The 15474-nt window shown below is 41.7% G+C and overlaps 1 protein-coding gene across 4 annotated transcripts in view; it reads left to right on the forward strand.

Annotated features, from left to right (window-relative positions):
* The window catches only part of TENM4 (teneurin transmembrane protein 4), a 601586-nt gene that overhangs the window by 495861 nt on the left and 90251 nt on the right, over positions 1 to 15474 (forward strand). For all 4 annotated transcript variants that reach the window (XM_074918363.1, XM_074918372.1, XM_074918381.1 and 1 more), the window contains one exon: positions 6034 to 6250. In XM_074918363.1, coding sequence (XP_074774464.1) covers positions 6034 to 6250 — 217 coding nt within the window. The remainder of the gene's footprint in view (positions 1 to 6033; positions 6251 to 15474) is intronic.

The following is a 15474-nucleotide window of genomic DNA, read 5'->3' on the forward strand; positions in this document are numbered from 1 at the left end:
CAGACTGGTTTGGGTTGGGAGGGACACTAAAGATCATCCAGTTCCAACCCCCCTGCCACGGGCAGGGCCACCTTCCACCAGCCCAGGTTGCCCAAAGCCCCGTCCAACCTGGCCTTGAACCCGTCCAGGGAGGGGGCAGCCACAGCTTCTCTGGGCAGCCTGTGCCAGGGCCTCACCCCCCTCACAGGGAAGGATTTCGTCCTTATATCTAATCTAAATCTACCCTCTTCCAGTTTAAAACCATTACTCCTCGTCCTATCACTACACTCCCTGAGAAATTGTCCCTCCCCAGCTTTCCTGTAGCCCTTTAAGCACTGAAAGGCTGCTAGAAGGTCCCTCCGGAGCCTTCTCTTCTCCAGGCTGACCCCCCCCAACCCTCTCCTCCGCACTGACCCCAGTAGCTCCAGATTTTCAAAACTTCTGCTTGGTTTGGGTGGCTATATTTTTTTGTTATGTTATTTAAACATCATAAAGTGCATGATTTTCAGTAAGTGATGGGTCACAAGCAGTGTTTGAAAGCCAAGTAATTTTAGGTCATCTTAAATTTGGCATCCGGGCAACTATTTGTGGGAGGCAGTAACGATACTGAGTGTCTCCTGAAACTCCTGAGTAAGGTCATCACTCAGATCTGTTGTCATTATCTAATGTAGCTGTCCCAGTTGAGAGTGTTTAAAGTCAGTTAATATCAGGTGTTTTCCAGATGGTATTAAGCAAGTGTCATGCTTGTTAGGCCAAGGTTCTGCTCCAAGAAGGCACAGATAGCTTTAGCATTTAGTTCCTTCCATGAAACAATCCTTGCATGGAGAACAGGCTGAAAATACATTGCAGATACAAATCTTTAATAAGAATTGTGGTTTCACTGTGTTATGCTGGCACTTCAGAGCCCTTTGGGAATGGAACAGATGTTTTGTGAACAAAAAGTAAAAAGACAGTCTCTGCTCCCAGAGAGTTTAAAGTCTAAGGTAGTGTTTGGAAGAGCTCACTAATGGGATTGGTGGATTTGCAGTCTTTAAAATGAGACAGAGCATCTTTCTAAAAACAGTGTTCCAACTCTACCCACCAGATACAAGCCAGATGTAGTAATCCCAAAGTAAAACTAATCTAGTGGTATACAGAGCGCAGATTGTCTGATCGAAGTGGACTTGGTCCCCTAAACAGTAATGTTAGCTGAATAAATCACAGCGGCTTTATTCTCAGTGGCAGAAAATGAAGGTTTTCTGCTGAACCCAGTTCATTGTCCTTCCTGTCTGTCCCTCTCTGAAGGGAATGAGACAGGGCTCACCAGATGACCTCCTATCCAGTCTTACTTATTCTGATTACATGAGTCTTAGTGGAAGATGCAAATCATTGATCACATTATTTACCAGATGTGGCAACGTCTTGCCAATGTCTCCCTTTTCACAAAGGCAGTGATTTGATTCACTAAAATGGTAAAGGGTATTTATTTCATGGCTTTGTACAAAGGAGGTGTGACAAAAGAGTTTTATTTTTGGAAGGACTGCCAAAAGGACACGTGCATCCATATAGGAGGCATCAAATGTCTGAAAGATGTAAAAACTCTCATTACATGGAAATTATAAGTAACATCAGAGATGGCTTAAAATACAGCTCAGTGACAGATCTCCAAATTAATTTGTTAATTGAAAGGTATCTATGATTGAAGCTGTTTCTGAAGGGATCCCTTGGAACTGGATGTTGTATCCAACGCTATTCAGCATTTTCATCATTGTCTTAGAATAAAATCTCTCCTGGTAAAATCTTCAGGTCACCTAAAGCTTGATATGGTGGTAAATAGCATACCCAGATCATTTTGATACAGAGTGATCTGACTCACATCACTACAATGTCACACTCAAGGAAAATGTGTGTTAAGGCAGCAAATTGCAAGATAATACTCCTGGGAACAAAGAAAGCATGTTATACTTACAGGTTGGGAGATTCTTGAAAAGCAATGACTCAGAACAGGATTTAGAGGTCACTGGAGATAATTGTCTCAACATGAGTTCTCAGTACAAGGCCGTTGCTAAAAGGCTACTGTGAACCTTAGAGTATAAAAACTCCAAACTTGGGAAGTGGTCTCTCTTCTGTAGCCAATATTTCTGCCACAGTTCTCTGTCCAGTGTTGGTGCTCACACATAACAGAAGATGTGAAATTACTGGAAAGAGATCAAAGAATGCCACACACACACACACACACACAAATCCAGTGGCTGGAAAATAAACCCGATGATGGGAAGTTTAATCTTCCCGAGCTGTTCAGAGAAAAGGTTTGGAATGGATTGTTGTTCTGTGTGGAGGGACTTGCGCTTGGAAAAGACATCAGAGCATGCAGGGCAGAAGGAGATATTGGTAACCTTGCAGACAAAAGCAACACAAGTTCCAGTGGTGGGGTACTGGAGTTAGACAAATTCAACCTTTAAATAAGATGCGGTTTCCTGGCAGTAATTAAGCATTTGAACAGCTTACCGGAGGAAGTGGTGGACTCACTGTAATCAGCTGTCTTTGATATATGAGATATCTTTCTAAAAGACAGGCTTTAATCCAGTTCTGGGGGGAAAAAAAATGAACAATCTGTGTATATAAGAGGTCAGACAAGCTGATCATAGTAGTCTCTTTGACCTTAAAGCACATGAATTATTGTAATCCCTCTTTCAACCTTGCATGGAGATAATTCATATACACGTTTGGTCTCAGGTCTGAAGTGCCATGGTCACGTTATGGCTATATGTAGAGTAAGGGAGGTGCCACTTTTTATAACCCAAAGTTGTATAAGCATGACCATAGCTGCGAACTTGCTGTGCTCTGGGAGCTACCAGAGTTAAGAATCTACACACAGATCCTGGGTCTCTGTGGCTTGGCTGCTGCAAAACTTGGGGTGCAGAAGGCACTGGTCCCATGGTCATCTCCTTCCGTTACCTCTCTCTGAAGATTTTGCAGAAAGTTCTAAGGAAGGTTCACCTTTATGCTTTATAAATTTCAAAGGTGTTTTGTATTATGACTTCATATTGTTTTGTGGGATCACACCCTGCTATATTTTCCTTTGCTGCTGGTGCTGGCTTCCCACATTATTTTTCTGTTTGTTTATTTGGACCATTAAAGCATAAGTTTTATTTTGCTCTGGTTTTATTTTCTATTAATCCATGCAGCTCCCTGAACACCTTAATCTTCACGGGTAGGGAGCTTCTGGCAAATGTCGCTTTATTCTCACTCTTCTGATGGATCCAGTGAGAGATCTCAGGGCATGAGAAGTCATAGCTGTGTACAGTTTCGTTACATCTTCTTACAATTCACTGCAGGGCACCACTTGGATCGCTTGTAGACTGTACAATAAGAAAACCACAAGAAAACAATATTCAGATGGAGGTGTCCCTGTTTATGATCTGGCTTGTACCTTAAGCCTTGCTGTTCTCCATGGCTCAGACAAAAATGTTCTTTACATTTTCTAAGTGAAAGAAATGCTTCGCCCTGAGACTGCTGTTGCTATTGGAGGGAGTTGAGTAGCTAAACCTCATTTCAGCTCTTGAAGACCTTCGTGACTTTAAGGCAACCTCTCTGGTGTAATTACCCCCAGCTTATTCCGTACAGGCCTGGAACACATTAGTTGAAAGTCATATCTGCAGATGAGGCCTCAGCATTCCCACCTGTACAAAACATTGTCCTCTGCATCTGTTCGTCAAACATTTATCTACCGTTTCCCGAAAAAAAAAAAACACCAAACATTTCCTTGCTATCTTGCAGTTTCAGGTCCCAAAACACATTTCTGATGCCTGGAATAAAGGCAGGGTAATGAAGAGGTATGGTACAGCTGGTTTACTGTCCTCTCAGCAGAGTGTCCGTAGCCTTAGAAAACATTATTAATGTGTGGAAGAAAATGACAACATTTAATCTTGCTTGAAACTCTAGTCGATACAGTAACAATGTTGGTTTGTTAGGGTTTTTTTCTGTCTTTTCCATTTTTTTTTTTTCTCTTGGGTAGCTATGGATGAGCATATTGCATCTATGCAGGTCTTCATTCTGTGAACGGTCTCTCAGATTCTGTCTGAGATTTGACCTTCCAGAATCCTACTGGCCTAATCGTCTGCAGCAAGTCATTTTTTTAATGGGCAAATAAAACGTAATTAGTTCTTTTTCATTATCACTAGTCATCAAGAGAAAAGGCAGATGGGTAGGTTTTGTGCCTGAGCTGATAAATTTTTGTGGCAATTTTGCAAGGAGTTATAAAGATGTAGAGATATCAGAACAGACAGAGGAAAGGATAATGGATGGGATTTTCAAAAGCACTTTTGCTAATCTAACACAGCTCCCATTATCATTAATGGCAGGTACAGAGCACTTGTGAAAATGACTCAGTGTGTGTGTGTGCATGTCTACATGGAGCAGATATTCGTTGCACTTTGACCCACATATAGACGGGAAGCTTTGGGAACAGTGAACAGGCTTTTTGTTCGGTTTTCTCTGTGTGAGTAACCACATGAAATGATGTTGACAGTGATGTTTTATGGCACTAAAATCTTCCAAGAATGGAACAGGTATAACTCAAGAGAATCCAAATCCATGACATGTAAACCAGCATAAGTACTAGAGCAATAATAACAGATCAGATTCTCATCCTATTTATATTACAGTAAACTCAAAGTTATGCCAGTAACATTAGTGTAAGGACTTCTATTTCATACTGGTATAACTGGGATGAAACTGAAGCTCACAATCTGTAATAACGACAAACTCTCTTGGTTTAATTTACTGTTTCTTTGAAATAAAAAATACATTATCCCGACAACTCCAAATCTCATCCCCCTTCAGGAGAGACCTACCTCTCAGGACAGTGTTACTCTCCAAGCACATTCATTTCTTTCCTGAAATCATTAGTAGGATGCTAGTGTAAAGGTGGTTTCTCTGATATATGGAGCTTCCAGCAACTACACTGAGACCAACCACTCATTTCACATAGGTCTTTGAACAGCCATCGCACGGTAACAATTTTCATTCCCTATCAAACTGTCTTGCTTGAACTGATGAGTTGGAAGTGAAGGGCTCCGTATCCCATTATCCCAGAACAAAAACATCCCGTTCCCTTATCTGATTTAAAGATCCATCTCTACTACCTGCTAACAACTTTTATTTCTAAATGTGATGCTTCATCAAACCTCTTCTGAGCTTTTTTTTTTTTTTTTTGTATTTCCTTTCCTGTCACCGCTTTTTACTAAGCTGTTTGCAATGAACAGTGACATCTCAAAATGAACAGGGGTAATGCTGCTGTGGTGGTGGGAGGGGAAGCAGTATTGTCTGTGCATTTGATGACTTGACAGATATGCAAACCCTCATTTTGCTAGAGTACGCCCGGCAAGCTTTTCTCATCTGTGTCCACTGCTTTTATTGTTGTTATTACTAATTTAGCAGTGCTGAAAGTACAAGATTTATATCCCGAGTGTTTAAGGTCATCTGTTACTCTGTGTCTGCATGGAATAAAAGTGACAAAGACCAAAAGAGACCGAACCTTCCCAGCAAAATCTCCCTTACTATCTCATCTATCTAGCCAGAATCTTGAGTGGGTTGCATGTACAGATCTCTCTGTACCCATGGTAGATACCATGGCTTTATTCACTGTTTACTCCTGCTGAAAGCAACTCTGATAGCTTTGGTACGATGCAATGTGCCCATGATTTGTACAGGGAACAGGACCAGTGTACAGAAGTCATTTGTATACTAACAGGAAAAAAAACACCTTTGTGGGCTCTGGAGTTACCGAGATGTGAAGTGGCATACCCCAGAATTAACCTCAAAGACGATATTTTTTTAGGGTCTCATCTCATGTGTATGTGTGTGTTTTCATATATTACATATTCGTGCACATTAATGTTACTTAAATGCATATTTGAGGTTCTTTACTGGGGATTTAAGGGAACATGCCTTATTCTGTGTAGGGGTAAATTCGCATTTCTCTGTTGTGTGCACTGCAAAGAGTTCTTACACCCTGAAGTCTACAACCCTACACATTACCATTGCTCTAAAATCTCCCTTACCCTTCTGCAGATGGCCTGGTGGATTGCATGGACCCAGACTGCTGCTTGCAGCCCCTGTGCCACATCAATGCGCTGTGCCTGGGCTCCCCGGACCCCTTGGATATCATCCAGGAGACACAAGCCCCCGTCTCCCAGCAGAGCTTGCATTCCTTCTACGATCGGATCAAGTTCCTGATCGGCAAGGACAGCACCCACGTCATCCCAGGAGACAATCCTTTTGAAGGAGGGTAAGGGAATTTTGGCTTTGATTCCGTAAGAGGTAAAGCATAAGCCACTTGGCCATTTTAAGACATTGAATGACAGCAAGATGCAGAATATGGAAATTGTCTGAGGGAAGTAGATATCTAATGATATTGTGGCTGATGTAATTCTGCTGACTGTCTCATCTGCAATGTCCTGCCAGGCAGTAAGACATGATGCTTCTCTCCCAGTGCTCATGGGCTGTTGCATCTTTCCTGCCTTCTCTTATTTCAAGGAATAAAAGCCACCCATTCAGCAGGGCTCTTCTAGATCAAGTGACTGACATTTTCCAGAAGTACCTTGTAAACACCAATGGCAGACCTTCTTCCACTGACAGAGCCAAAAGAGAGGGAAACTAGAATGGTATTTGCAGTCTACAGTGTGACTATTGAGACCTCTAAAGCACTGGAGAAAATCTTACAGCCTAGGGAGGGCTATTAGAGTGATTTCCGATATGAACGATCACTTGAATATAGCTTGGTTTTAATACTGAGACATTCTTTATCACTGCAATCATCAAGCAACAGGAACTGGCAAAGAAATATTGTACAGTTCACTTCTGTGACTGCATCTCAGCCATTTGTTTAAGTACATTCCTGGCTGTCGGGGGAGGTCATCCCTTTAAAGCCATGTGCTTATAGCAGGACACCATAATACATATCCTGGGGTGTCAGATTCTTAGATCATTCAGTGTCTGCCCTGAATGTTGCCTTTCAGAGGTGGTGACCCTGAGCCAGGAGGTGGTTCTCAACACTTAGGTTTGGACGCTGTTGAATTCCACCCAGTCATTAACTGTTTACTTTCAGCTTTCCCACACACAGCAGTGAATAGGTTTGCACTAAAAATATACAACTCTGGTGTTTGTGTGAGTATTTTATTTCAGCACTTGCATCTCAGCAGGCCCCTCAGGCCATTCTGGGTCTGACCTAATGCTTTTCCATGAACGGATATTGCCAACATTCCTTGGGTACCATCTCCCATGTATTGCCATCTCCAGTGGTCTGCAGGCTGACCTCAGACATGAACCACTTAGAAGCACACCAGTGTCAAGGAGTTGGCCTGATGTGATAGTTTCCCTGATTTGTCTTGCTGCCAAGCCCTTCAGAGTCCAAGAAAGCTGACAGGAGTGGTTCAGATTAAGGCCAAATACTCATTATGTCACAAACTGTTATACTTTGTCAGCATTCTGAAGATTTCAGGTTGTGGATATGGAGCAGTCCAGACTCTGGACTAAATGTTAGCACAGCGAATGCTCTGCTGTCAGTTGTTGTGATGTGTTGCTGTAAAATCAGGCTTCGGAATATAAAATAGATTATATGCACAATTTCATTTTTCTGATATATTTACAGTTGCAATTCCTCAGCTGAGCTCACAGTCAGAAGCCTTTCCACAGAGGACTCTGGTATCAGGTCCACGTGTATCCATTCTGATAGGCAGAGAGTTCTGTTAGACACGTGTCCATGTTTAACAGACTTTTCCATACAATAAAGAACTCTAGGAGTCTTCATACATGTGTGATTTAAAAATATTGAAACTTCTCTTTAAAGGCTGCTTGCATTCAGCAGCATACAGAGGTGGGGGAAAAATAATGGTAATTTCTCATTTATACAGTGCATTTACTTACTTCTGGGTGTGCCAGCAGAGGACCCACAGAAAGGCTGTGTCATTTGGGGTCACATTAACTCCTACAAGAGCTACACGCGTTCCACAGATCCGATGACAGATCTCTATGTAGGAAGGAATTACTAACCATCTGTAGACGTCCTGCTAAAGAAAGATTTGGGATTCAAAAGGAGCACCTGCTAGCAGAAATGTTTATCTGGCGTATAGATTACTAGAGTGAGGGAATGCAAAGATTCAGATCAATAGGGAGGGTTTTAATGATTGCTTTTCATTAACTGCAGTGGAACTAATAAATGGGGCTCCTTGTTCCGTTTAAGTTAACACAAAGAATTATGCAGAGATAGCAATGATTTATGAGGTTGCCGTTCTTAAAATATCAGCACAGGGTGTGTATCACTAAATATGGTCTACAGATATGTCACCTCAAGCTGTGATTGTATTGCATCTCTCAAGTTAAATATCTTGACTCATCACAAGAGCAGTTTCAAGTAGCAGTGAAGGACCTCAGCAGAAGGCATGTTTTCCCCCGAGACAGCACCACAGCACACAGTCCAGGCTTATCGGTCTGTTGGTTTGCTAAAAATGACATTACTCTTTTGGGATCTTAAAAGACACCAGGCGTTCCTGTTAGTTCTTAAAGATCCTATCGTTCTGGCTAAACTCAACCATTGCAAGTGTTTTCTGCTCACTTGGCTTCTCTTCATAGTTTTGATTGTCTGTTTTCACCACCTAGGTAGCTGAACCTTTAGATAGCTGTCTGTTGTCACCCTGGCAATGGCAGTGCTTCAGCAGTGGTCAGACAGTGACTGCTCTGCGGAGGAGCGTGGGCTGGGACTGTTTGGGACCCAGTTAGTCTGGGCAGGTGAGACTGACTGTGTGGATGTGCCGTTTCTTCAGTAGCGTTCTCGCTGTTGAATCTCCTCCAGTTGCTCTTACGACAGACAGGGGATAATATCCCTCTTATCCATGGAACTGCTCGGTGTCTCCGTGAAGATCACAGCAGCAGCTGGGGGCAAGATGAAGCATTTTCATCTCTCCTTCCGGCTGCTGGCTTAATATCTTGTCCAACAGAAGGGAGGGCGGGAAACTTTTCTGTTCTGATGGAGGGCTCCAGCATCCTGACTCAGGGCAGCCCTCTCCTTCCATTGCTGCTGCTGTGATTCATGAAGCTGTCTCCTTCTTGGTGTAGATCTGACTGTAGATTGCTGGGCATGCAACATCCTACATCTTTCTGTCCTGGCTCCACCATCATCACGGGGCAGGATTGGAGGTGGATCCATGCCACACGCTCTGAGCAGCTCCCCATGAGCAGGCAACACAGAGGTGACGTGGACCTCTGTGTCCTGCGTGTCTGATGTCGTGCAGAGCACACTCTTCATTCAGGTCAGGAACCACAGGCTACCCCTCAGGGCTTTACCAGGTCATGGCTGGCTGATTATCACCCCTGGGGGAACCACAACACATTTGCATGCTGCTATGGCCTGTGCAGAAGTGACAGCAGTGTGAAGGAGATGACTGAACATCCATGCAAGATATTTCCCGGGTTTCAGAAACGCAGCTTAGCTATCCTTTAGAGAGAACAGCAGTGCAGATCACCTAATGGATACAAATAAATGAATGCCTCGTGACAGCTAGCCTTTGAGTGAATTTATTATTGAATTACACTCCAGCTTTTTAAGAACAAGCTGAGCTGACAAGCTCTCTCACCACTGCAGAAGAAAAAGAAAGACAATGATAAATTACCCTGATGGATAAAGGTAAAGACCTTGTCTCCTCCAAAATACCAGCAATTATATATTATTCATGTTTGGGAAGAAAAAATAATTATTGCCCATATTGAAATGAGTGTTTATGATGATAAAGCAAGTAGCTAAATTAAATTCTGAATGCACAGAATGTCTTTTCACATCATTTTGATGAACAGATAACAAGTACTCTTCTGCTACTTGATCGTTCTTGTATTGATTTTGAAACCACTTACTCTTGCTGTTTGCTTTGTATTTTTAAGCCATTCTGAGTTGTCCATCACCATAAGGAGCAGCACAAGATGCAGTGGTGTCAAGTTGTTGACTTTCAAGTAGGACACCTGATATATTTGTTCTCTCTTGAGGGACAGTGTCAGAAAATTGCAAGAACAGGCTAAAGTCCTGATCCACAGAGTCTTTTATGTTAAGTGTTGTCATAGGATTAAAGTACCTCAGAAAACCATGTGCAGAATTGGCATTTTTTGTAAAGAATATTTGAAAAGAAATCAGATTATTTTCAACTAGGTGTGTTTTATACCCCTCCTTTTTTGGGACAGGTTGTATATATCTACTTGCTGCCAGCAATATTAACAATTACATGGGCAGCTAGAAATAACCAGCTGAGTTATAAAAATGAATCAGAGAGCAGGATCTGATATCAGCTGCAAGAATAGTCCCTTAGTGCCCTCAGGTCAGTAGTCTAAGTGCAAAAAGTAGTTAGTTTTCATAGTTTAAAATTCTGATCAGAATTAAATTTGCACATTTCTTTTTCCATTACTGAGTCACAAGGTGTATAAACATGTCACTCCACCTCCTTGTGTCCCTCACTGTCTGCCAGGCTGTACAATGTACCTTACTGATCCAGCTGAGGAGGGTTACACAGGCACCGTTAGATGCTGAGATAGACAGGTATGCTATAAATGTGTGTGTTTTCTATAAATAAATAAATGGATGTTTTTTATTGTCAGAGTTAAACTGCATCGATCCCAAGCCCCATCAAAACCAGAATTGTGAGTATTGATCATGGCCGAAGAACAACTAAGAGAATAGGGGAGGATCAAAATGGCTTTCAAAGCATTTTGGTCATCCATCTGCCTCAGTTTGGAGTAATTTTGAAGAATATTACAATGATATTTCAGTATCCTTGAAGGAAGATGTTCAAAACACCTTCTCTCTTCCTTTCACACATTTCTTCCCACACCTGAGCTCTGGGTTCGCCACAGCAGATCTTCCTGAGGTTTCTTCACAGGGAAACCAGAGTGTTCTGTCTGTTGTGTACTCTTCCCTCAAGAAAAGTGTGATTTTTCATACAGCGAAGCAAGAAACACTCCTTTTCCAGCCAAAGACAAAGCTTGAAGTCAAAAAAAGCCCAAACTCTTCAGGTGTGGCTTTCTGCAGATGATTTCTCCCGAGAGGGCTGGGCCAGCCCGTGGCTCAGGATCCGTCTCTGTTGAGCTGGCACCAAAACGCGGGGGGTGGGATGCACCCACGGAACGTCGGGCACCCCAGGGGCGGTGCAGGAGCTTGGGGAGCACAGCAGCCTCACGCGTTAGGACAGCTTTGAAAGATAAATGCTGCATCTGTTTGAGACTATGTCGTAGATATTAGACACCACCCAGCATTCCCGAGAGCAAGCCCTGATGGCACAGCATGGTACCTCCATTAATGGGAAGGGGGTCGTATGTTTCCGTGTCTTAAACCAAGCTAACACAGCACCTCCTCAAACACTTTCCTCCCAGTGTTACCATCTTCCAAAGACGTCATCCTGCTTTTGTTGCTTTCTGCTTAAATGAACTACTTTTTATCTACAAATCATAGATTTTTTAAATATAGGAGAGTAACAAGGAATTCTCAATGACGTAGTAATCATTCCTTTTAAGCACAAGAAAGCATACTTCTAAAACTTACCTTTTTGGTGTATGGAGCGTATATACTTTTTTTTTTTTCCAAAGTTTGCCTTTTTCTTTTGACTTTAAATTATATAGTATGGCATTATTTCAGCTTAAAGTGATTTTGAATTGAGCATGGCATTATCTTCATATAATAAACTAGCGCAATATATACAGCTACTTACTTCCACTTTGTGGAATTTGTATCCACAGCACTCTGTGAAAGCCAAGTTCCCATCCATTTTTATGTTTCTTTCCATAACATAGATAACGTAATCATAATATAATTGTATTCCCCTTTCACAAGTAGAAGGAAGTCCTGCATACAATCTTTAGAGAAACTGGGGTGCAGTTTTTAACCAATATTAAAAAAAAAAATAAAAATTGGGTATTTATTACCAGGCGCAAACTCTTGAGTAGGATCTTCTTAGCGTGATTTGGGCATGATTCCAGGATCAGGCAAGGCATCTGAAATAAATGCTGCACCACCCTGTACCTGGGATTAAAAGGTCTCAGGTGATACCTCTGTACCCAGGAGCTCTTGGAGTGTGCAGAAAGCAAAACTCAAGCCTTCAAACTCACAAGCAGAAAACCAAAACTCCTAATGAGTTAAATACCTCTTGGATTACACAGGTACTGATGTGTACATTTGGGTTTAGGAGTTTAAACTGTGGTGTAGATGCTAATGCATTCTTTTGGATCTGGCATGCAGATATTTGATTATTATTCAATATTCAAGGGACGTTCCTCTGAAAAAAGAGCAGCCCACATGCCCATTGTTTTACATTGCTTGTTGATGGACATGTCTGGCATGATAGCTATGAGCTGATATAATAACATCACCAGAAACTGCATATCCTGTTCAATGGAGAGATTTGATTACTTCATTACTGCGTAAGGCTTCTTCAAATTAAATACCAGCTCACTGTTGTAATGATTCTCATGTGGGTCACTGGCATGTTCATTCTGCGAAAAGCTGGAGCTTTCTGCCCCAAGCTCATTGCTGCCTCACCTCTGCAGAGGTTTGCTGACCCTGGACCAGATGGGAGAACTTCAGCATCCCTCAGCCAGCTCTGCAAAATCTCCCTTCTCATTTTAAATTGCAGGGGAGGCTCGTGTGAGCTGATCCTGTTGGCTTTGCACTGATGCAGCAAAGTTCTGCCTTGCAAGATCAGGTTTGGGGCAGTCGCCTCTAGCTGTTGGATGCTAACAGCTGAGTCCAAGTATGACTTTCAATCATTTCAATATATCAGGAAGAGTCTGTCCTTTGAGTGTGACATTTACTTGCTAAATTGGTTAAAACCTCCTACATAACAAAGCAGTATTAAAATCCCAATCATAAAATCTTATACATTTTTATTGAACCATTTTTTTTCCTAATTCCTTTGGCTCATTACAAACCTATCAGACAGCTTATATGTAGTTAAAGAACTTTCCCTATGATCATCAAAAAGAGAGCTCATTTTATAATTAACCTCGAAATAATGTATTTTTCCTGCCGTTCTGCTCAATTTTGCTTTCATGGTGTCTCAAATTCAATGGAAGGAATTGCTTTTATTTTGGGTCTTCTGCAGAGCTGAATATGTGGCCACAGCTTACAAAATAAATACCAGATGTAAAATACTATAAAAATACAGAACTGGTAAGTTCTGCAGGGATTCTTTGTGAAGACTTGGCACGAATATTTTATTCATCTCTGAAAGTTATTGCACTATAAAGTCTTTACCTCTCATAGAAATAATGGTTATAGGATCACTGCTGAAAAATTATGAAATGAGCGTAAGTCAATATTAAGTGGAAAAAATTATCTTGCACCTCACAAGCTACTGAACGCTTGACTTAGATTTTACAGACCTAAAAAAACAGGAGTGGGATTCTGTTTCTTTGAGATCTCGTGCAAAGCAAGAGTGTTTCTTTGGTTGTACTGGAATAAAGGAGAGAATCATCAATTTTTAAAGCATTAGTTAGTCAACCACATTGTGAACAAAAGGATTCTTCGCTGAAACTTTGCAGTAAAGCACAGCCTGACTTTATTATGCGTTGCATTTCCTATAAAACTGTTCTAAAATACTTTCGCTTAAATAGTATGTTTGGAGCCAGTTTTATAATTTCAGAGACCAACATCAGTGTCTTTTCCTCTTTATTTCCTATTTGCTGAGCAGCCTTCCTGTATCCCTTATCCTCCCATTTTCCCATTATAGCACAACTGAGAAATCTGGGGATGCAAAAACAGTGAGTCAATGAGGCATAGAGACCCAAGATGTTTTGGATGGCAGAAGTGGCATCTCTTTCCAACAGTGGCCAGATTGCTTGGCAGATCAGAGAAGAAGATTGTGCTTTCATAAAGAGAAAAAGGACACACACTGAGTAGGTGAATAAGGTTCAAATCTTGGGGGAAGTTTTCAAAGCAATGGGTTCCTGAATCTTTCAGGAATGGAGCCAACAGGGAATTGTTTTGAGACCAATGATCATTCGATCGTGGATTTTCTGGAAGTGGTAGGTGGTCCTCAAAAGATAATACACTTTGTGACTGAACTGTCATGAAATAAAAATACCTTCTTTTCCTTTCGGAGGAGCTACAGCTAGCAGTCGCTAATATTGCTAAAAAATATGATGCCAAAGGAGGTTTTTGAGTTTGCAAGCCTTCACGGAGCAGAACGGAGTCAGATGCATGCAATGGGGAACTTGAGAAGCTGGGCGATGGCTGGTCGCAAAGCCAAGCTCTCTTCTGGATATTAAAAATATCAGATAAAGAGGGCCCGCTGTTTTGATACTGTCAGGTTAGACCAGATCTAAAGAGGCAACAAGAATAAAATCTGCATCTAGAGGTGTTATTGTAAATCTCGATTAATAAGTGCTTTCCTCTTGGACTTCAAATACCACCTTCATTAGCCACATTCATAAAGTATCCAAGCATTATGTCACTTTTTCCGTGTCCTTCTTCAGACAGTTGAAGTAATGGGTTTTCATTGAAGCATTTCATTCGGTTGGATTTACTGTATGTTTCATAGAACATCTAAAAGACTGTAGAAGGCTTCTTGCAAATGGTTAACAGCTGAGGGCCATACCCTAATAAGGGATCATCAGCATCTCTTGACTCTTCAGTGATGGGACCTTATAAATAGCTTCACAAAATACATTAAACAAACAGAACGGATGCTGTTTCTCACTGCAAACAACTTAGAATTGACTTTCTTTTATTGAGTCTGGGCAGAGTTCTTACAAACTTTATTCTTCATCACCCACACTTTTTATTCTGGGTTTCCCACTCCATCAGCTGCTCAGAAAATTGAGTGGCAGGATCTGTTGCAAACCAAGTCTGTCAGTGCCACTTTAGCAAGTCGCTGTTTGGGAGTTGGTCGAATGTCAGTGCATTTAGTCCTTTGTCAGATTGACACCAGCATTCTGGTGCTCCCCTTACTGGCAACCTTCTGGGCCGAGCCTAATTAACAACTTGTATCCCAGCTGCCCGACATGCGACAAACCCTTTTAGAAACTCAGTTGTGCTATCTGTGGTAGTGGTGGTGGGGTTTTTCTGGATGTCTAGTCTTTAATTTTCATTTTTTCATATAAGTGTACCTTTCTTGTTTAAAAAGGAACCCTTCAGCAGGATCTTTTCTATTCTGTTTCCTAACAATACCTTAATTCAGGTGGCAGCTAAGATCAGTAGGTAGGTTTCAAGTTTAAGCTTTTCCTACAGCTGAACTGAACTGAGGAAACCAGACAGAGATTGACTCAGTTCAAGAAAAGACTATCACACGTTTTTTCTGCACAGTTAAGAGGCAAGTGGGCAGGGCTTTTTTTACAGACAGCTTTTGAAGGAAATGCTGCCAACAAGAAATGAACTTGAAGGTCTGTGTGTTCTGCTGTTTCCTCTTCTTCTTTCGTCCTTCATCTGCCAGCTCAGGCATTTTCTTTCTGTCCATGTGTTTGAGCATGATGCCCTTAGCTTTA

The sequence above is a fragment of the Athene noctua genome, chromosome 1 (assembly GCF_965140245.1).
Source record: "Athene noctua chromosome 1, bAthNoc1.hap1.1, whole genome shotgun sequence".
NCBI lineage: Eukaryota > Metazoa > Chordata > Aves > Strigiformes > Strigidae > Athene > Athene noctua.